This window comes from Gymnodraco acuticeps, unplaced genomic scaffold, assembly GCF_902827175.1.
Source record: "Gymnodraco acuticeps unplaced genomic scaffold, fGymAcu1.1, whole genome shotgun sequence".
Classification (NCBI taxonomy): Eukaryota; Metazoa; Chordata; class Actinopteri; order Perciformes; family Bathydraconidae; genus Gymnodraco; species Gymnodraco acuticeps.
The window spans coordinates 2,963,622-2,986,378 of NW_022989894.1; the positions used below are offsets into that span (position 1 = coordinate 2,963,622).

At 44.3% G+C, this 22,757-nt stretch overlaps 1 protein-coding gene across 2 annotated transcripts in view; it reads left to right on the forward strand.

The window, feature by feature from the left end:
- The window catches only part of LOC117538857 (mediator of RNA polymerase II transcription subunit 13-like), a 39,608-nt gene continuing 16,851 nt past the window's right edge, over positions 1-22,757 (forward strand). Inside the window, exons 1-2 of one of the 2 annotated variants that reach the window (XM_034204800.1) lie at positions 1-1,464; positions 20,756-20,993. In XM_034204800.1, the coding sequence (XP_034060691.1) occupies positions 1,393-1,464; positions 20,756-20,993 (310 nt within the window). In that variant the 5' untranslated portion in view covers positions 1-1,392. Of the gene's footprint in view, positions 1,465-20,755; positions 21,183-22,757 lie in introns of those variants that run through there. The other variant, XM_034204792.1, reaches the window with a different exon arrangement.

Sequence of the window (22,757 nt, forward strand, 5' to 3'; positions counted from 1 at the left end):
CATTACATTACAATGCGTGGTGGGCTGGACGATCGTGCGCGGAAAGAAAAGAAATGCTCCAGCGGCGCTACGCGTAAAGCAAACACACACAGAGGGTGAGGATGACACACACGAGCCACACGTATTTACCATTTCAATAACACGCTCCAAGAGATCAACAACGAGGAAGCAGTCTCCGCTGAAAAACCCTGCACATGTTTGAGGATTTAATTCAATAATCAAATCACCATTTCCCCGAAGAAGAAGGATGAGGATTCGCTTTTTTAAATATCGCGGTGGTTTATGAAGAAAATATCTGCAGCATGCAACATTATGTCAACGATCGGCGCCAGACAAGGACTGTCACTTTGGCTTGAACTGTGAAAAAAAACCAACATTTTTGTCTGCAAGACTGAGGCTGTTGTGGCCGCGCGAGGACGTTTCGTAATGATTTAAAACTGAAAGGAAGGAAGGTTTTTTTTTCTTCTTCAAACCTCGGTCTACAGAAGCCTGCTTGTCGTTTTCCTGGTGGTGGAGAGTAAGAATAGTTTTTCTTGTCTGAACGCTTTGACTCATGATTCGGGGGGTTACACGGGAACCCGCTCGACTTTGTCCGCCTTGCCACGGAGGAGCACCGGGGGCTTTTCTTCCCCAGCGACCCCTCGTCTGCGGTACGTTTAATTGAAGAGCAACAGAGGGATTAAACATTCCTGCTGCTCGCCTGTTTGTGCGAGGCAGACTGAGCTACATTGTGAGAGGAACGGTTGTGGTAAGAAAGAAGGCTATAAATAGCTCATGCAATTCTCGAAAACTATCACAAGTGGTGCATCAGCGTGTGGAGCAGACGGAATCCGATATCCTGCCTGTAATGTCTCGGCTTTAAGTTAATTGTTTTCGGAGAACGTGTGGTATTTTTAACAAGAAGTTTGGACTCTTCATTTCGCATTTTTGGTGGTTGTTCCTCGGCGCGGAAGAAAAAAAGGAATCGTTTCCCCATGGATTATGCTCATTTAATGATGAAACTATTAGCGGAAAGGCTGATATGGAAACAGCCTGATCTTCCTCTGTGTGTGGATTGAAATGGATACATTGCTGTGCTCTCCGCCTTTGACAATGATCAAATTTGGAATCGCCTGACCTGGTTTGTAACAATGTTTTGATTCCCGCACACGCTTGGATTTACATTACAACATTATATCTGCTGGGGTTTCATGGATGCATTCTGCACTTCTTTTTGAATACGCCCATTCCTCTGCCCGACCATCCCGAGTCTATTATCTGGACCTCTTGTGAGGTGTTAAGCCTGCTTGTTTCGGCAGACTACGGGAACCTATTTGTCAGCCCTGCTCGGTGTTTGATACCGATGTAGGATTTCGACATGCCCAGCGCTGACGACCCCAACGGCGGACGATTATGACTACAACAGCGAATTGGGTGGCTAACGGGGCAAGCCTTGAGGACTGCCACTCCAACATTTTCTCTCTGGTACGGTATCCATAATAAATCATGCATGTCACACACACACACACACACACACACACACACACACACACACACACACACACACACACACACACACACACACACACACACACACACACACACACACACACACACACACACACACACACACACACACACACACACACACACACACACACACACACACACACACACACACACACACACACACACACACCCAGCCAGTTGTGATTGACAAGTCATAAGACCGTGGGAGGCACGCTTACATGTGTGTCTGCTGTACAAAGGTGAACCGTTCTGGTGTTGTTATACGGTAATCATTAACACGGGTTAATGGTCCGAGAAAAAGCACCATATTGCACCTCTAGGACTGTTATAATAACACATCTCAGCCCAGAGGCTCATATCAACATGGTTTAAAAAAAATACCAACACTTTATTATGTGATTCAAACCAAAAACGTCCCACATAATGCTTAAAATAACAATTTTAAATGCTACCAAAACAAATGGACCACTAATTTTGGCATACTTTTACAGTACTGGCATGGGTTGAGCAGATAAACAATAGATTAACACTCATTTTTCACCATCAAGAGCACAGTTTGATCTGGCCTTTATCCTGCTCCTCTTTATACATTTTTATAAATAATCATTTCACTGGAAATCTAGCAGGAACTCTGTTGCATTGCCAAGCAACTAACTTGGAGAGAAGGCGTTCAGCTGCCTGTGTCAAATATTTCTCAAGCCAGAGAATGATAAAAAGGTTTTCAGGAAAAATAGTTTGATGTGATGATCTACAGTAATGGCTCACCAGGTTTGGGAAGATTAGTGACAATGTTCTGTGATTATATACACAGAACATTGCATGCACAAAAGCCATATACAAATTGTGGTGATAATAATGTCTCCCAGAGGAAGGTTAATAAGATGTTGACAGGCAGTAGCATATAACAAGCACACAGTGGAAACAACACTTTCACACTTTATCTGAAAAAGGTGTTTTTTTTAGGACTCCACAGGCAGTATCGTTTTTGCAGTAGTCACTGGTTTTGCGGGTGGAGGAGATTGAGCAGTGTGCTTTCACAGTTTTCATCCTGCAATCAGCGAGTTAACTGTCCTACTACAACAGGCAGCCAAGTGGAAAGGCATGCGGTAGACTGAGCTCAGGCACAGGCTGCTGAGAACCACAACAACATAGGGGTCCTGAGGGCTTTTTAGGTGATCATGCAGGTTGTCTGCCAGCAACAGCACTAAAAAAAACGAGGTAAAACGTGTCACATGGTAAAATAGTTGATAGTTGTTTTAAAGGACAAAAGGAAACGTTGTAGTCATCACAGCTTTCAAACAAACAAACTACCAGCAGTTATTCCTTCTTTTGTATTTCAGTAGTTTTTGTGATGGACTCAAAATAGTATATTTTGCTATTCAAAAGCATCTTGTTTCAATTTCTGTGCACTGACGCTGAAATAAACGTAACAGCGCTCCAGTATCAGCCCTCTTAAATTCTCTCAGTCTGACATGTTGCACTTGAAAACAGCGATTACACCTCTGTCAACGTCTCAGTCGAGGTGATTCTCCTCGTGGAACAAGCTTTCATTCACTCACCCTGGCGTTGTTGCCGTCGTGCTGGCCCTGCGAACATCCCTTTCAAACCGAGGGAGAAAGAGATCATCCATCAGCTGGCTTGTTGAGAATATTTATGACTGGCTAGTGCCACAGCGGTTGCTCTCTGGCAGGGCTCCTACAGGGAAGTCCAAGAGCGAACAAAGCACTAATGACACTCCAAGTGTCCTGGTTAGAGGGTGGGACTGAGACAAAGAGACAGACTGAGGGATGCAGATTGCATCCTGATGTTGAAAATGACATACTTGAGCTACATGAGTTAAGAAGTGAAGGCTGAAGTGTTGTTATCTTAAATGCAGGTGGGAGTATTGATCCAGCATAATGTGTATGTTATAGGATTTATTGCTTTAGTTGTTTTCTGGTTGCATATCACCACTTATAATTTGGTGCAGAAACACTTATTTGATTAATTGATATGCATTTAAGCAACTTGAGGATGTAACCTTTGTGTATAGGAAACTAGAGGGAATTTCTTCAGTTCTTCTGATATTCTACACACCGAAAAAACTTGCTAATTATAATATTCATCAGTTGAATGCATAACTAAAGAATGAAATCTCTAAGGTTGACATGTCCTAACCTTTTTCTCCAGGTCATGTTGGCTATCTTCTTACAAAAAGATCTCATGGCTAACTGGCGAGTGCTCTGGTATGACAGCCTGTTAAACAGCATTCCTACATGCAATAACCTCGTCCCTCGCAGTTTAACCGTCTGCCTTTGCAACCCGCATCAATAAAAAATGCCTTTACAAAGTATAACTACACATACTGTGGGACTTTATGAGGATGCAGCAGGTTAGTGTCATGTGCTCTGTGAGGCCGGTGTCACATACTTGAGATCGCTGCCATCGCACAACCCACTAAACAACTACCTTGTGTCGCTGCTGATCATCCATCTGTGGCAGAAAGAAAACAAGACCCTTGTTAAGTGTGAGAAAAGATCTGAGCTGGTGTGCTAATTTAAAGTGGTGACGGAGGAGGGAAGGGTGGAGGACGAGAGGAGAAACAGAGGAATGTTTTTAGCCGAGGAAGGAGTGAATGAGACTGCAGCGGAATCTGTTTTCATTTTAGGAAAGTATTATGACTGATGTGCATTTCCTGACTGCTAGCCTCAGCCTCTTTGAGAGAGAAACGGTGAGAGTGAGACAGAGCAAGAGAGAAAATTAAAGAGAGAGGAATGTAATGAGAGAGAGAGGGAGAAAACAGTCATCTTTCTGTGGACTGGGCCAGTTCTTATGATGCCAGAGTCCCAGCCTGAACATGAAATGCTTGGAGACAGTCGAGAGCCTCACGATGCAGGAAGCCTCAGTGTGTGCGTGTGTGTGTGTGTGTGTGTGTGTGTGTGTGTGTATATTGTAAACACTATAAACCAGCGAGACTCGGGAGACACACTTCAAACACCCATCACATTATACACACACACAGACAAATACACACACGGATGCATTCACCAACACGGAGACGGGGGAAAAAATAAACACCCACATGCACACACAAACATATGTAACACACATGCGCACACACAGTATCTTCCAGCCACAATTGCATGTGTCCGTTTTTTTAATACATCCTATATCCCAAGGACGCAGGCCTGTACAAACATAGGTAGAATGCAGCGCCCTTAATTAAAGGACTTCCTCTGTCCCCTCGACAGAGTGCAACACTGGTAATTAAGTGTCCTCAAGTGGAGGTCTAATGTGATCAACTAAGAGGTGCTCATTAGCCAAACTGTATTCCAATAGAGATCTTGCATGTATAATAATGATGCTACTGTCGGCTATGGAAATAAAGTGCTCGGAGATGAGGCAGAGAGAATACCATTAACAGCATGTGTCTTGATTTATGGCAGGTGCCTTGTAAGAAGAAGCAGGTAATCAGGGAAGGTGCCTTTTTAATATAGGCTGTTTGCATTTCCTTGTTATTAATGGTGGTGGATATTGCAAGCATGCTAAAGTATGAGGAAGAAGCAGAGGTTGGATGAAGTGTGTGTCATGATCTTCTGGGCCAAATAATCAATACAGTTGGACTTATACAGGTCTGTGTGTTGTTTGCGCTGACAGGATACCAAAATTATATATTTTTATGTTTATTTAGCACAAAAAGTCTAATTTGTAGAAAAATGTTGCTTAATTGTATAACCTTAGAGCTAGTTAACTTAATTAGAACTTGACTAACAAATTAATGCTATTTTACATGTAATTCTGGCATGTTGCAGATGGTAACATGTAGTGATAAGATATTGTAATACACAAACGTTCAAACTGTTGCCAACCATTGATTTTTACACAGTTTATGTTTTAACTGTAAAATATCCCATTCACAATACTTGAACAACCAGATTTTAAGTATTCTTATAAAAATAAGTGTTTTCATGTCATGGCTATTTGTAATGAATATATATTTTTTCCAAAATATCATTATTAGATATTAAAATTGTCAACAATTATCAAGAGGCACAAGACTTTAAAAAAAAAGCACATACAAACCTTCATTTATAAAAAGAAAAATAAGTTATATGATTTCCAAAATATCTGGAAATCTATCTGCAAGGAAAAAAATAAAACAAACTAGCGCTCCGTGCTCGGGCCCAAATAAATAAACATACACTACTTGTCAGCAGGATCAATTTATTGTTATTTTTTGCCTGTTCACCGGACTTTTTCTACATTTAATGCATTAAAGATTATCACCAGATTCATGGGACTATGTGATGAAAAGGACTGATAAGTAGACATCACTATGAAGTGTAATTAATATTCAGATGACATTGAACCCCTGCCAGCGTCCTCGTACACAAGGAGAGTATCCGTCCAGGTTTCCGAGGCTTCACCCCCAGTCCTGTGCTTTGTGCCCTACGGAGCAGCTCCATCTGCCTGCTCCTCACTCCACAGTCCACCCCGGACGCCCAACCTGTGCTCTTGGCTCCGCTCGCTTGCAATTTTGACAGCTAGCACTGGCTTCACCTTGAGACTGCGTGTGGCGCCTCCCCCTAATCTGCCCCTGTCACTACTGTGGGAATCCCTTGTCATCGCAATAGGACTCAACCCGGCGGTGCCCCACCAGTGTGAACATGGCATTCTGTGTGTCAGACATCCTCAAATAGTTTGCTGCCATAACAACATGATTTGTGAACAAGGATTGCTCACTTTTGCCTTCTGTTTTTACTACACAACCTTTTTCTATTAAATTCTCCCATGAGTGTAGTCATGGATCTTATCTGAGCAGCAGGCTTGTCAGTGCCCTGCCACAGAGGTGAGGAATGGTTCAAAGATGGACAGGGAGGGAGGGAGGGAGGGAACCACCGCTGGTCCCGGAGCTGGAAGTGGGCCGGGATGGGCAGGAGTGTTTTGGAGCACGGTGCGTTGAGTGTGAAATATGTAAGCCCTGCAGTGCCAGCTGTGATCTATTCTTAGTGCCCGCTGGTGTTCCTGCATGTGAGCAGGGCGACAGAAGGCTGAGCGGGACAGGAGAAATGGCCAGGAGCTGGTGCCACCAAGTGCTTGTGATTGCTGAAAAGTTAGCTAGTTAGCTGGCAGACTGACAGACTGCGATAGATAAATAGAAAAAATCTGTGGTGAAAGATGAATTTATTTTTTTCATAATGCTACTCTGTACAAATACATTACAATTGAAAGTCCTCTGAAATCTGTATTAGATCACTGTTCTGTTATCAAGATAAGTGCACTTTTAATGATTTAATGAAAAAAATTGATTTTGACTGGAATCGCTCAAAAGTTATTTTTGTCACCTGTTTATTGATGATAATTGAAGTGTAGAAAAGTATATGGCAGCATTATATTGAGTCACAAGTCAACTATAATGTCCCTATGGTGCTCATTTTCAGGTTTCATGTTTGTATTTAGTGTCTCTGTGACATGTCTCCATGCTTTAAAGTTCAAAAAGCTCTTTATCTGTCTCATTATGCCTGTGCTGCAGCACCTCTTTTCACCCTCTGTCTGAAATCAGAGCCTAGTCTGCCCTAATTTGTTAGCTTGCCGGCTCTGTTGTGACTGGTTAACCGCTTAGAGATGCCTATCAAGTACAATGTGTTGGAGCACTGGCCAATACAAGCGTGAGTGCTACATAGTGATGTCATTTAGTTTCAGATGTAAACAAAGGAGTCCAATGGAGGCGTTTCAGACAGGGGGGGAGGGTGTGGGAGAGAAACTCCCTCTGGACGAAACTTTGGGATTTTAGCCTTTACAGACCAGTTACATGCATAAAAAAAAAAAATAACACACTACAGGAAAGGGAAACCCCAAAAAGCATAAAAGCCCCCCTTAAACACTGTAGTGTTTTTTCCACCACAGCTGAATACAGTTGTTCTGTTACGGTTGGGTGAAGCAGGCAGGACCCAAATGCAGAATAAACTGAAAAAATACCTTTATTTCAAGGTCTAGAGGCACAAACAGAACACTAACACAAGAACACAGTCAAAGACAAACAAACAATGAACCAACAATGACAGACAGAAAAACCAGAACTTAAATACACACAAGACTAATCACACAAATATACAGGTGAGGAGGGAGGAGAAAACACAGAGGTACCAGGTGAACACAATCGGGTAATTAGGTAGGAGGGAAAACAGACAGACAGCAACAGGCAAGACAGGAGGTGAAGACTTTTCAAAATAAAACATGAAACCAAAGACAGAAAAAGACAAGACAAAACACAACACAGACAGATCGTGACATTACCCCCCCCTCAAGGGACGGATCCCAGACGTCCCAAAACACACAAACCGGAGGAGGGACACAAAACTAGGGCCACCAGGGTGGGTGGAGGGGGTCTGGAGGACGGGTTTTGGGCTGACAGCCCAGGAGCACAGCGGAGGACCCGGAAGGGATCTCGGGCGGACGGCCCGGGAGCAAGGAGAGTCCAAGATGGGGGTCTCGGGCGGACGGCCCGGGGGCAAGGCAGAGTCCATGGTGGGGGTCTCGGGCGGACGGCCCGGGGGCAAGGCAGAGACCATGGAGGGGCGAAGGCCACAGCGGGCGAACTGAGGGGGCCGAGCATGAGGGCGAAGGCAGCGGCAGGAAGAGTCAGGAGGCCGGGCCCGAGGGCGAGGACCGCGGCCGGGAAAGTCAGGGGGCCGGGCTCGAGTGCGAAGACCGCGGCTCTCAGGGGGCCGAGCATGAGGGTGAAGACCACGGCTCACAGGGGGCCGGGCTCGAGGGCGAAGACCAGACAGCTCCAGAGGCCGGGCAGCAAGGCGCTGACGGGACAGCTCCGGAGGCCGGGCAGGACCCGGTGTCGGCCGGACAGGAACCGGAGCCGGTGGGACAGGCTTCGGCAGGATCCCCCACGGAAGAGGACCAGGAGTTGGCAGGACCCCCGGCGAGACAGGTGACGGCGGGACCTCCAACGGAACAAGACATGGGATTGGCAGGACTCTCAGCGGGACCCCCAACGGGACAGGACATGGAGCTGGCAGGAACCCCAGCGGAACCTCCAATGGCACAGGACATAGGGTTGGCAGGACCCCTGGCAGAAGAGAGTCGTCGGCGGGACCCCCAACGGGACAGGACACAGGGTTGGCAGGACCCCCGGCAGGAGAGTAGTCGGCGGATCCTCCAACGGCTCAGGACATAGGATTGGCAGGACCCCCGGCAGAAGAGTAGTCGGTGGGACTCCCAACGGGACAGGACATGGGATTGGCAGGACCCCCGGCAGGAGAGTAGTCGGCGGGACCTCCAACGGGACTGGACATGGAGCTGGCAGTACCCCCAGCGGAACAGGACATAGGATTGGCAGGACCCCCGGCAGAAGCGTAGTCGGCGGGACCCCCAACGGGACAGGACATGGAGTTGGCAGGCCCCCCAGCGGAACCTCCAACGGCACTTCAATAGGGACTTGAGTTGGGACTTGAGTAGGGACTGGAGAGGGGACTCGAGAGAGGGCTTTAGAGGGAACTTGAGAGGTGACTTGAGAGGGAACTCGAGAGGTGACTTGAGAGGGGACATGAGAGGGAACTCGAGAGGGGACCTGAGAGGGGACTCGAGAGGAGACTCGAGAGAGGGCTCGAGAGGTGACTTGAGAGGGAACTCGAGAGAGACTTAAGAGGGGACTCGAGAGGGAACTTGAGAGGGGACCTGAGAGGGAACTTGAGAGGGGACTCGAGAGGGGACTCGAGAGGGAACTCGAGAGGAGACTCGAGAGGGAACTCGAGAGGAGACTTGAGAGGGGACTCGAGAGGGAACTTGAGAGGGGACTCGAGAGGGAACTTGAGAGGGGATTAGAGAGGAAACTTGAGAGGGGACTCGAGAAGAGACTCGAGATGGGACCTGAGAGGGGACTTGTGTCAGTCGGTGCGCCGACAGGACACAGGGAGCTGGTGTCGGCTGGAGAGCCAACAGGAGACAAGGTGCTGGAGTCGGCTGGTACACCGACAGGACTCGGGGAGCTGGCGTCGGCCGGTAAGCCAGTACTGGAGCCGAAACTGGAGTAGGGACCATGGCTACTGGGGGCCGGCACTGAAGCCGGAACCATGGCTGCTGGGGCCGGAACTTGGGCCGGAACCATGGCTGCTGGGCCCGGTACTGGGGCCCGAACCATGGTTGCTGGGGCCAGGACTGGGGCTGGAACAATGGCTGCTGGGGCCAGAACTGGGTCTGGGACCATGGCTGCTGGGGCCAGAACTTGGGCCGGAACCATGGCTCGGGCTGCTTGCCTGGCCTTGCGACTTCTTCTTTTAGGAGCCGTTTGGAGGCTTCGTGGACCTCCCAACGCGAGGAGCAGGACATGGGGAAGAAGCAGGGGTTGACTCCGGACGGAACACACCGAGACATTTGTAGTCAGCAGGCTGGAAATCACACACCCAGAGGAAGTTCAAAATCCAGCCAGGTAATAATGTCACCAAGCCTGGTTTCTCCATAGCCAACCGGTGCACCTCTACCAGAGCGGCTCCCTTCCACCAATCAAAGCAGCAAGCCAGATAAAAGGTAAAATGCTGTAATTCTACCTCAAATGGATCATCTGCTGGGTCCATTTGTGGTTGGTTCATTCTGTTACGGTTGGGTGAAGCAGGCAGGACCCAAATGCAGAATAAACTGAAAAAATACCTTTATTTCAAGGTCTAGAGGCACAAACAGAACACCACCTCGTGAACACAGTCAAAGACAAACAATGAACCAACAATGACAGACAGAAAAACCAGAACTTAAATACACACAAGACTAATCACACAAACAAGACACAGGTGAGGAGGGAGGAGAAAACACAGGGGCACCAGGTGAACACAATCGGGTAATTAGGTAGGAGGGAAAACAGACAGACAGCAACAGGCAAGACAGGAGGTGAAGACTTTTCAAAATAAAACATGAAACCAAAGACAGAAAAAGACAAGACAAAACACAACACAGACAGATCGTGACATGTTCTGTCTCATGTAGCGAGACATGTTCCTCCAAATGTGTTTTTATCCCTCACAGATTTAAATCACTTTCCTCCAAACTATTACATTTTGGATGTGTGTTGCTACACTTCCTCTGCTACACTTCTGAGCCATGTTTAATTGATAGATCATTTCTATAAACAAAGCATTTGTCTCATGATGCCTCTTCTCTCTGTGCCATTACACTCATCTGTAGCCATCTCTAGATAATTTCTTTACAGGTAGATACTGCCCTGCTTATAACTGGGAAAATATGTTCTGCAAGCCAGACAGCTTTGCCAATATCGTGGTTGGCTGGGATTCAAATGCAGTTAAAGCACACTTAGGTGAAAGGGTGTCTTTTTAGAGCGGCACAACAAGGAGAGAGAGAAAGCATTACTGTTGGCTACTGTGTTGTTGAAAATTCTAATTATCATGTGTTCATGTTCCATTGAGAGATTTTCTGCAACCAATCAGACGGGTACTTGATTAGAACAAACACATTATATGCAGACTGTTGATTCACAGCCGTTTGTGGTGCATTGATTCTCCCTGTGCTGCCAAACGGCACTCTCCCTCTCTCATCTTGAATTAGGCAGACATCCATGATTTTTCATATACAAATGTGTACAATTTCACTCCTGGCTTGCATCATAGGATAAATGGACTTTCCAGTATAGAAGTGACACCCAAAGTGTTTGATGGAGTATTTACCAGTCATGACTGAAGGAGCTGCAGGGATAAGTGTTTAGGCAGGGTAGTGTTGGAAGGGAACATGGCATGGTACCAGTGTATCTGTTGTAAAGAGTGAATGGACAGGAGAGGAGGACTTGAGTGGGATTACATAAGATTTTGTGTGTGTTGAACATGTTGGCAGAAATGGAGTGGACTCTAGTATTAAAGCTCTGATTGGCTGCCACTCCCACGTAGTAAGCAAACAACAGCTTAGGTGCATTTTTACACGAGAACGCAAACGGTTGTATCCGCTACTTTTCTCTTTCGTGTAGCCCGTTCGTTCACACGAGGCCGTAACGGAAACGCCGAAACGGACCCCGCAAACGATAACGGGTCCTAAGGTGGATATATTTGCAAATGGAACGCTCTGGGGGGCCAAACAGCTCGGTGTGTACGCCCTATATAACAATGAAGCCATAGCCCCACCTCTCCCCACCTCTGCTGCTCACTGCTGTAGCATGGTCAGTAGCTACTGTCAATAGCTACTGTCAGTAATCTACAGTTCTACCATAATACAGATGTTAGTGCAAAATCTACAGCTCCTCTACTACCACAACCATCAGCAACAAGTGGACATGTTGCTAAATCCACCGCGGGGCATAAACAGAAGGGCAACCATGGCAACCATGCTCGGGGGTCTTCTTCGCTGCTTTGATATATTTTGTGGCAGAAGTACTGCACCACTTACAGGCCCGGCATATGTACTACGGCGTCTCCAGCGCTTTCAAGCGGTCTCGTGCGGACGCACAGCGCCACTTACAGGCCCGGCATATGTACCACAGCGTCTCCAGCACTTTCGAGCGGTCTCGTGTGAACGAAATACTTTTTTGATATCTTATTCGGTTCGTTTGCGTTTCGTATGCGTTTGCTTGTAAATGGGTCTTACAGACAGCAGCCAGGTGAGTTACAGGTTGGAACCTGTTCAGGTGTGACCCTCGTGAAGTTAATGGCTTGGCACCAAACACACTCACACACAAATATACACACAGACAGAGGCTTTGGTTCTTACCAGTTCTTCTCTTTTATATTTTGTTTTTGCTGGCTTGTAATGAAACAAGTGGAAGTCATGCTGATTTATGCACTGCATGACTGTCATTTTATCTGAAATGGCATCCCTGTGGACAAAATCAATGCAGGAAGGAAATTACAAGCCAAATTAGATATTTTTCATACCGCTTATGCTCCATTTGCCCAATTTCAGGAACAATCAGACTATTAACTACTTGTAGCCATTTGCGAAAACCTCCATGCAGGGCTAATTATACAATTACTGTGTGGGATTCTCTCATTCTCTCAGTAAAGAAAGTCAGTGAGAAATCCTATACTGCAACGCTCATGTCTTGCGTCTGGTAATCCCAGGACTTTCCTGCATGTATGACGTGCTCGTTAATATCTTCAGCCAAATTTGAGTTTATGAACTCCAGCTGTAGAGGAACAAATGGAGGTGTAGTTTTGCTCAGGGGAGACAACATACACTATTTTGTGATTCTTTTAAAGTAAGAGACCACAGAAGAGCTTAACATATTATACTGTATTTATACTGTAACCCTGGAGACAGAAATCTAAAAAATGGAATACCTTGCTGGATTCCTATATATGTTGTATGTTGCCTAGCAACTGTTTTTACTTTTTCTCTCGTCTTCTGTTTTTCCTTCTCTGTGATTCTCAGTTCTTCTGTCTTTGTCTGCCTGTTTCACTCCTTTCTCCCTCCACGTGGCTTGTCACGGGTAATTAAGTTACACCAGAGAGACACTAAAGCAGAGACTGGTTTATTTATTTGCACGTTAATAATTTAGGCTAAGCATGGTCAAGGCTTTAGCCTGTCCCATAAGGCTTTAAAAGCAACCTGACGCTGCAGCTTCGTGTTGTTTTATTTGCCAAATGGCTGGGGATCTTGTCAGCCCTTTCAGCTGCTGCAGTGCACTGTGCACAATGTCTCGCTGTCCTCATTGATCTTCCCCTGCTGTCGTCTGCTGCCTCCCGCCTCTCTTTGTGTCAGGTGAGAAGTCATGGCTTGATGGAGGCTTTCTGCTGCGTGATTGGCGGGTCTATCCGTCACTCAGCCCTGGGGACTCTCGCTGCTCTAATTAGGTCGCTTGGCTTGCTCACCTCCCAGGGCCGGATGCTACAGCAGAACACAGATCAAATGACGGTCCCTTGTTTTGTAGGGACTTGTAAAGGTGGCGGCAGAAGGCAGAGGAAAAGCATCTGTTTAGTGTCTGCAGCCCCAGAGGCCTTCTCTCTACCTGTGTGGTGCTTATGTGTCGCTCCTGCTTCCTCACAAGTGCAGCAATGTGCATCGCTCTTCATTTGTGATGTAAAATGCCAGAGGGGAGCGCGACTCCTTGTGGGTTAATTTGATTTCAGCGGGTTAATTGATGAAGGGGGAGTCGTTGCCTGTTCTGATTTCTGCCACTAGCTCCTCTAACTGGTGACTTCTAGCAGCACAGCCATCCTCTTTGTTCATATTTGTTTTTCATACTCGATATTTCACAGCTGCCTCACTGTGGCAGCCATTACAATTGTCAATAAAGTTGTAATCCTTAAGATTTTAGTCCTGGTGGTGAATGCAAGAGTGTTTGATGACGACAAATACTACTGAAGCAGCTCCTTTGTCAGGAATACAAAAGAAGAGCACCTGCTGTAGCTGTTTACAGTGCAGCCAGACTCTGTTTTAATGAAGTCAATATTTAGCCTTTTCCATTATGCAAACAAACCATCATGCCACTACACAACACAACACAAGAGCTGACTGGTTTAAACTACTCTGTGTTAATACATTTCCAAAATAACTAATGTCTTATTTTGTGGTGGCAGTTTTGTTGGGTTAGCACTAGCCGCTGTAACAGATACAAATATTATCCTGTGACTACTTCACAATAACATCTGTATTTTCTTCTTGTCTGTAGGTTGGTATTTTGACTTGAGAGAGGGAAAAAGGTAGACTCCACCACTAACTATAATTAAATGCTGTATGGAATTGGTGAAAAATGCTGACAAAAATACTATCAAAGACTGTTCTTGATTGGATTTCATGAATCCTTAAGGATTGTTACTTTAAAGAAAAAGTGTTTATGCTGAAACTTCAATTAAGTGTTATTGGGCCAGTTATCTCACAGTGTATGTCAGAAATAATTCAATTACACCCGTTGTTTGACATTGAATGAAACAGAGATGGCTAGCTAGTGTTGCATGTGTCTGGTAAAGTCTAGGAGTCTTATCTAAAGACTTGAAGGTATCACAAGCGATCTGAACACACCCTGAATATTGGCAGCTTGTCAAGTGTCTAAACTGATTTGACGTTGATGAGAAAGCTATGCCCCTCTGACAGAATAAGTGTTTCACTTGTGCCAGAGTAGGTAAAACTGCTGATACGAGCTGTCTCTCAATTGCTTAAAGTGCCTCCTTTGTCAGACTATCCGACTGGGAGGCTCTTACACCGTTGTGTGATTCCTAAAGAAATGGCATTTTAAAGACGGTCTCATACACTTTCTGTCAGCTTTGATAGAGCACTAGGCTTCACTAAGATGAACATTTACAGATCAACTGCAACTCTGATAGAGAAGTGCTGTTATTTTCTTATTCTGTAAACATTTTAACTGATTTTTAATAGAGCTTCACTTGAATAATGAATATGTCATTTGTGGTAGTAAAAGGAAGTCCAGAGTCATGTTTAAATATGCTGTCCCAGGCAGCTACCACATCCCTTGTCCATGTGGAAAAGGTCCAACACAAACATGCATTTGAGTTTAAGAGGTCTGTTAAAATGGTCCAACAAGTCTTTTTTTTTGGAGGAAGAACAGGAGGAGCACACATATTTTCAATCTGTAGACGCATTCCTGCAAAATGCATGTCAAGTGTGTTTGGCGGAAGTTTCCTCTGCATTGTGAAGCTCCTGGGCTTCAAACAATATGCAGTATGTATTATATGTAAGTGTCAATCTCAAACCTGATGTATGACAAACCTCATGATCGTCTCCTCTGTTGAAGCCACATGGTTGTACAGTATGCAGCGTTTGAGCAATGTATGCCAAAGATGAAAGTCCTGACTTTCATATTTCCCTTTGATTACAAGCACATGCTGCACTGAGTCTGACCTTTGGTTGGGAAACAGATTATGTTTTCCAAGCTGGGGCTCAGTTCACCTTATAGTCAGGAAATTATTCTTAACACTGGTTTGAAGTTTAGATTCCTATTTGAAATCAATGTTCAAAGAAAACAAAGGAATGCAAATGTGTAGATAAACCATCTCACTGCCAGAAAAAGGAGAGGATTTTTATTAGAACACTAAGCACACTTTTCCAACTTCTCTGTGCTAACACTGAAATATTCAGGAAACATAAGGTTGGCTGTTATCTTTTCTCTGTTTACTTGACATAAAGAGAGGAATAACACAAAGGCGAGAGGGAGAGCGTGAAATACTTCTGGGTGTATTCAATAGGCATCCGTGACAGTGAGAGAGTGCTGAGAGATGAGAGGGAGAGTGGAGACAAGGAAGATAATAGAGGTGAGAGTGAGGTCAAAGCTTTGGTCAGTCTTAGCAAGGGGAGGACAAGCTCTTGTTTTTGGTCCTGCACTCAATCAGAAATTGAACTAGCTAACCAATAGAACAAGGGGCTTGGAAGAGTGCTGGCTTTATTGACAGGGAAACAAAATCCACCGTCTTTTTCCTTGACCTCTTTCCCTTTTCACCCCTCGTGGTATTTTTTAAAGAGACGGAGACTTCTGCTCAAAGCAAACGTTGATTTGCTCTTCAGTGCTTTGAGGGAAGCTGAGGTTTTAGCTTTTTTGGAAACATACTTGCTCTGTTCTTCACACTGCTATTTTCAAGACCATATATTTACTTCCCCTAAAAACACATTATTATCACCCCTGCTCATGACACAAAAGGGCATTTCTGTCAAGTACATTCATCTCAGTTTAATCCTAGTCAGTTGCCACTCTCCATTACAACACATTTTTCTGTATTTACCACCTAAAATGACAAGTGCATGGTATAATTTATCCTCTGATTATAATCTAAATATAAAGTCTGCACTTCAGGAACTTTCACCCCCCATTCTTTTATCCCTAACAATGAAAGAACTATTGAGAAAAAATGATTAAAGGTTGGTTTTATTTGCATGACAGGATTTGAATCACAACACTGATTTGGCACCAAAGCTGCAGAGATAATAACTCGACACGCTTGACAGTCTTACTCTGCTTGCTCTTATCTGTTACAAGTGATCATTTATTCATACAAAAAATAAGAATAAGCTGTTTTTTAGCACTGGTATTACTGTGACTCCAGGCACACATGATGCATGTTCGCACGTACTAGACATTACAGGCAGTAAAACACAGATCCTCACTGTCATCACCGACAAATAACTGGACCTCAGCCAGAAAAAAAGTCTGCCTCCTGATACATGTCAGTCTCTTTGAGCACTTCTGCTCTGCCCGTCATCACAGCTGTTGTGCGTGAAGTGTGTGTGTGTGTGTGTGTGTGTGAGAGAGGGCAGGCATGTGTTTGGATGGGCCTGCCCTGTGAGCATGTGACTGCAGCTCTGTTCCTCTTCCTGCAACTGTGCCACAGATAATCCTCCACAGAAGTTCAGCAGGGTGTCAGGTTGGTGCTTTACACATGGCTAACAAATACGCAGCACCTGTGTGTGAAAGGCAGTGCAGCCTCTGGCCATGTTGCGCAATATTTCAACTGAAATTACATGTTGTTGTTGTAGTAATATTAGACTTTAAGTCATATTTCTGTAGTAGAATGTGAGAGGATTCTCCTTTTTTTAAGCCCCTCTCAACTCAGAAATGTGTTTTGGTTTGGATTGTTGGAACTTCACTATGAACATTACTTATGTGCAGTTTTACACTTGAAGGCATCAGTTTCTCTGTGCTTTCGACTCATAAATGTGTTTAAGACGTTTACCCATGAGAATGATTATTTTAAAAAGCCAATCTTTTATGTAAATAAGAAAAAATTCTGTATTAAGAGAAATCACATATTTTGTGGCTATGAGTGAATTGTCTTTCTGACTGATTTGCTATTATATTGAGTGCCCAAGTTCCTGTCACCCTCAGGATGAATTATAATACCCATCTTTTCATTTTTCATTGACTAGCCTCACGGGCTCAACATTTCAATTTGTCCAAAAGCGTGTTGTATGACTAAAAACCTGCAAAATTAATGACGTATCTACTATCCTCAGCTTTGTATGTTCAGTGCTAATTAGCAAACGTGTCAAACTAAGAAAGTGAACATTATAGACATTATTAACCTGCCATACAGCAGCATGTCCGCATTGTCATTGCAGAAGTTGTTAATTTTTTCTCAGAAAGAAATCAGACTCAAATTATTATTCCAGGCAGAATATGTGTCTGGAGGGGATCATTAACAATCAATTCACCAGAGAGCATGTGTTGAATTATAAAACTAACAACTGGTTTGCCCTTATTGTGAATATTTCTGGTGACATTGCCCTCCTCCTCCCCTCGCCCCCTGCGCTCCTGATTCAGGAGCAGCAGACTGTGTCAAACAGCGGAGGAACTTTTGACATTGACTGGGAGTGACGAGGCAATGCAAGCAGATGTCTTCCTCTTTGCTTTGGGAGAAACGCCATCCTTGACCTTTTCATGGCTAATTTTAGGGCTTGGCTTATCACAGAGCCAATGTTTATATCTCCCATTACACACACTGTCATTACAGGAGGGACGTGCTTGTAATTATGTGTACATTGGGCAGTCAGGATGTTCCTGGGGGTCGTGTGCATACCTCAGTGTGCACTCATCTATAAGATGCTGCGGTGTTAGTTTTGACTTAATTCACAGTCTTCTACAACAGCATAGCTTTGGCTGGATTTTGGATTTGGACACAACCCCGCGACCCTTTCATACACACACTGAAAACACACACACCCACAGGCTACCTTGTTCCCTCTGTCTATGATTATCAAAGCGTCGGAGCCTCCTTTTCTTCATCCACTCAAAGACACTGCAGGGACGGCTTTAATTATCTTTGAGCCGCTGCTTTATACCTGTCCCCATGTTGAAATGGGTCAGTATTTATTTTCTTCTCTCAGCTGCTCTTGGATGTCTTGGTCCCAGAGACAGTGTGCCAAATATCATCCTCACAGCTGGGTGAACACAGGAGAGGAGGGCAGCGCAACGCAACGAGAGATTTACCCCCCCCCATGCCTGCCAAATCTCTGTCCTGTTCAACAATGCCTTTTGTGCGCTCCACTCATTCATGCAGAAATACAAACACACGGACACAAACAAACATGAAAAAGAGTTTCCAAAGCACACATGACTATCGCAGCGTCACTGTTTATGTGTTTAGCTTCTTGTTTGCTTATTTATGCTCATTCACAAACTTTGAAATGAAATTAGTTAGAAGTTTGGCTCTTATCTGCAATAGGCAAATGAACCCCTATCACCCCATTACATTAAAGGGAGAAGCTGCCACTGTTGGGCCAGGCGTATTGACCCTTTCTTCCTCTCCGCGTGTCTCTCACCCTCTGCGGCTCCCTCGTATATTTCAATGCTGTCTCGCCTGTAGTACTTAATCCCCTGCATTTCACTCAAGGCCGTCCTTTATGTCTCGCCGTCACTCCCTGCCTCTCCTCTTCCACTCTCTCTCTCGCGTCGTAACAGCAGCGAGTGCAGGTACAAGTTAAATAAGGTTATAACAACACAACAGGGAGATGTTAAAAATGCTAACACATTTACACAAGGAGGATCACAGCTGTGTAAACAATATGCCAGGGAAAATATAAAATAATTGGACAGAGTCTGCGCCGGTATTGATTGAATCAACATTGTCTGAGGCTCTGTTTCATGTGAAAGAAATCCATGAACGCTGAAGTACTGTGCTTCAAGGTTAACACAACACTAATAAGGCTGCTATCGCCTTATGGATTTGTGCATAATGGTCGTTTCATTCCATCTACTGGGTGCGAGATAAACACATGGCTCTTTGATGACAATAATTAATCAAACTACAATTAAATAAGACATTTATAGTCACACTGATTATTTTAACCAACAATTAATATCTGTGGGTGATTTTATTGGAAGAGCTACACACAAAATATCAAAGCAACAGCACAAAAGCTAAAGATATTGATTTGACAACAATGTAAAACAGAGAAGCAGCACATTGGAGAAGCCTGAGTTAGAGAAAATGAGCTTGTGCTTAAAAAATGATGTGTTATCAAAATCATTGGAGATTCTGTCGATTGACTTATCAATGAATCAACTAATTGTTACAGCATTTACCTCAGTGTTTAAACTGAATTTAGAGAAAAACCTATACCTATTTCTTGGGATAAGAATAGCGATCATCAAACTAATTACAATAAATTGGCTAAAAGATAATAACTTAATAAACTCACAATGGAATAACCTGGCAAGGCAAGGCAAGGCAAGGCAAGGCAAGGCAAGGCAAGGCAAGGCAAGGCAAGGCAAGGCAAGGCAAGGCAAGGCAAGGCAAGGCAAGGCAAGGCAAGGCAAGGCAAGGCAAGGCAAGGCAAGGCAAGGCAAGGCAAGGCAAGGCAAGGCAAGGCAAGGCAAGGCAAGGCAAGGCAAGGCAAGGCAAGGCAAGGCAAGGCAAGGCAAGGCAAGGCAAGGCAAGGCAAGGCAAGGCAAGGCAAGGCAAGGCAAGCAAGGCAAGGCAAGGCAAGGCAAGGCAAGGCAAGGCAAGGCAAGGCAAGGCAAGTTTATTTATATAGCACCTTTCAACACAAGGCAATTCAAGGTGCTTTACAAAAATGAAAGACATTAAGAGCATTAAGAAACATATTATAAAAGGGCATTTAAAAACACAAATTTACAAGCAAAGATAATAAAACATGAATAGCTAAGGTACATGAATAAAAAATAGTAAGAAATCCAAATGCATATCTTTGAGGAAAGGTGGGATAAATGGGTAAAGTATAGAACACTATAATGAAGATTTATAAGGAACATGAGGTAAGACTTGACAATTAATGAACACCTAAGTATTAATATTGTATCCATTCTTTTCTTTTTATTATTAATATTAGTATTATTATTTCATCTCGGAATTATCAACTGTTATGTAGTTAATGTATATACCTAGATGTGTTTATTTTTGTTATTCAAGATTCAAGGCTTTCATTGTCATTTGTACATAGCTACTGTGTAGTTATGACAATGGAAATCTTAGGTCACAGGCTCCTCCAACAGTGCAACACAATACAATGGATAAAATAGTGCAAGTCAATAAAATAAAGTAGAATATAATGGAAATAGTGCAGAATAGTCTATATACAAGTAATTGGAATATTAATATATATATAAGTTGCTAACAGATGAATGTTATGGATCTTCTTTCAAAAGTTCAGGTGTTTAACAGTCTTATGGCCAGTAGGATGAACATGTCTGGTGGTTTTAGTTATGTATGCTTTGTGAATAATTTCTTAAAATGCAAGAAAAAAAAAAGAACTTGGAAGAAAAATGCCTTGTATATAAAATTGCTGCGTTATATTTTCAGGTTAATGGACTGTTTGCAGCTTTAATCATTGCTCTTCCCCCCCCCCCCCCCCGCAGGCGGAGTTGACAGGCATTAAATGGCGTTGCTACAGCTTCCGGAGCAGCGGGGAGTACGGCCCGGTGATCTCGGCCCCGGCCCAGGACGACCCGGTTCTGCGCAGCTTTATGCGCTGCGTGCAGGCCAACCTGCTTTGTGTGTGGAGACGCAAAATCAAGCCCGACGCCAAGGAGCTGTGGATCTTCTGGTGGGGCGAGGAGCCCAACCTCTCCGATGTCATTCATCATGAGCTGGAAGGTGAGGAAGAAAATGAAAGAGCTCCTCTCTTCTATCCACCTCATTATTTTTCTGCTCTGAGAGTTGGGATTAGAGGCTTGGACAGTGTTTAATTGTATTATTGCTCTTTATTATGTTGCATTGGATTATATAGACTGGACAGTGATTACATGGAATACAGTCGTGGTTTTAGCGGATTGTATTCAAACCTGACGGAGAAGTAGTGAAATATGTGTAGTGTGTTACAACTAGATGTACAACATGAATCTGAATTGTACGAGTTGCAAATAAATTGGAGATGTTATGATATAGCGTGATGCCTGTGTGTCAGAAGGGAGCTGAATGGGTAGGCTACTCTATTGTGTAGATTCATGGTGTTTAGTCTGCTGCAGATTCAAGCTGTGTGCTGTTTGTTTAGGATGTGTAGGGTGCATTGGCCCCGGCCACACGAGGACGAAAACGGTCGTTTGCGTTACTGTTTAGTGTCATATAGACCGTTCGGCCACACGAGGACGACCGAATACGGCACTAAACGACTGCGGAAACGATAACGGGTCCCAAGGTGAATAGAACGGCATACGCAACGCTCTGGGGGGTCCAACGGCTCCGTGTGTGCGCCCTATACGATCATTTTCTGATAATGATGAGGCAATAGCCCCGCCTCTCCCCACCTCTGCTGCTCACCCCCGCGTCAAAGTAAACTGCACACTGAATTCAGATTATTTATCTTTCTCTCGATATGGACATAAACGTGAGTGAAGTCTAATCTGACAGGACGGAGACACCTCTCAAACTACCTAAACTAGTTATAAATATGTTTATTTTTACTGTCGACCGGGTCACTCATTACTGGATCAGCTGCTGCATGAAACAGACACTGACGCTGTCCAAAGAGAGGGAGGAAAAAGAGAAGCTCCATGTATTTTATTATTATATAGGCTAGAGTCGTTATTCATTTGTTTTAAAGCTCAATAAATAACAAAGAAGACCTTTGACCTGCACTTTTATAATTTTGTCCGGAAGATTTAAACTTTAATACACGTTGACTGGCGAAAAACTGCCCGGTTCCCTCGGCCCCCACCGCGGAGAATAAACAGAAGGGAAACCATAACAACCATGCTTTTTTGCTGCTTTTGTGGAGGAAGTTACAGCGCCACGTACAGGCTCCTGCATATGTACTGCAGCTTCTCCAGCGGTTGGAGCTAAATGGAGCTGTCTCGTGTGGGCAGACACTATCCGGTGAATATTGCGTGTGGACGGAAGCTTTTTTGCGATTGCGTTTACGTTAATCCTATGCGTTTAGCCGTTTTCGTCCTCGTGTGGCCGGGGCCTCGCCTCATACAGCACATATCTGAAATGTGTTTGCTTTGCAACTCAAGTGTTAATATGCTGCTTCAGGACTATGATGAAGCACACAGCAATAAAAGAGATTTCTCTCGCCAGTATTTATGTGTGTGAATGCACGCTTGTGTGGTTGTGCTAGTGAAAATTACACAGATATCTTACTTGAAAGAGTTCTACTGTCAGCACTATTGTCCCTATTTATAGAAACGTTTTCATTATCTCACTGTGCACGTGTGTAGAAGTCTAATATATCGACTAAGCCTCTAGAAGACAGGGAGAGGAGGAAACAGGAGAGGGATTATATTGGGTTTGGTTTAGTAGAACAACAGTCAGGAGGAACAACGCAGGAACATAGGATGGAGAGGTTGAAGCAATAGTAAGAATTTAAGTCCTCAGTAACCTATTAAAGCTGACTTGATGTGAAAAGGCCTCACAGGCACT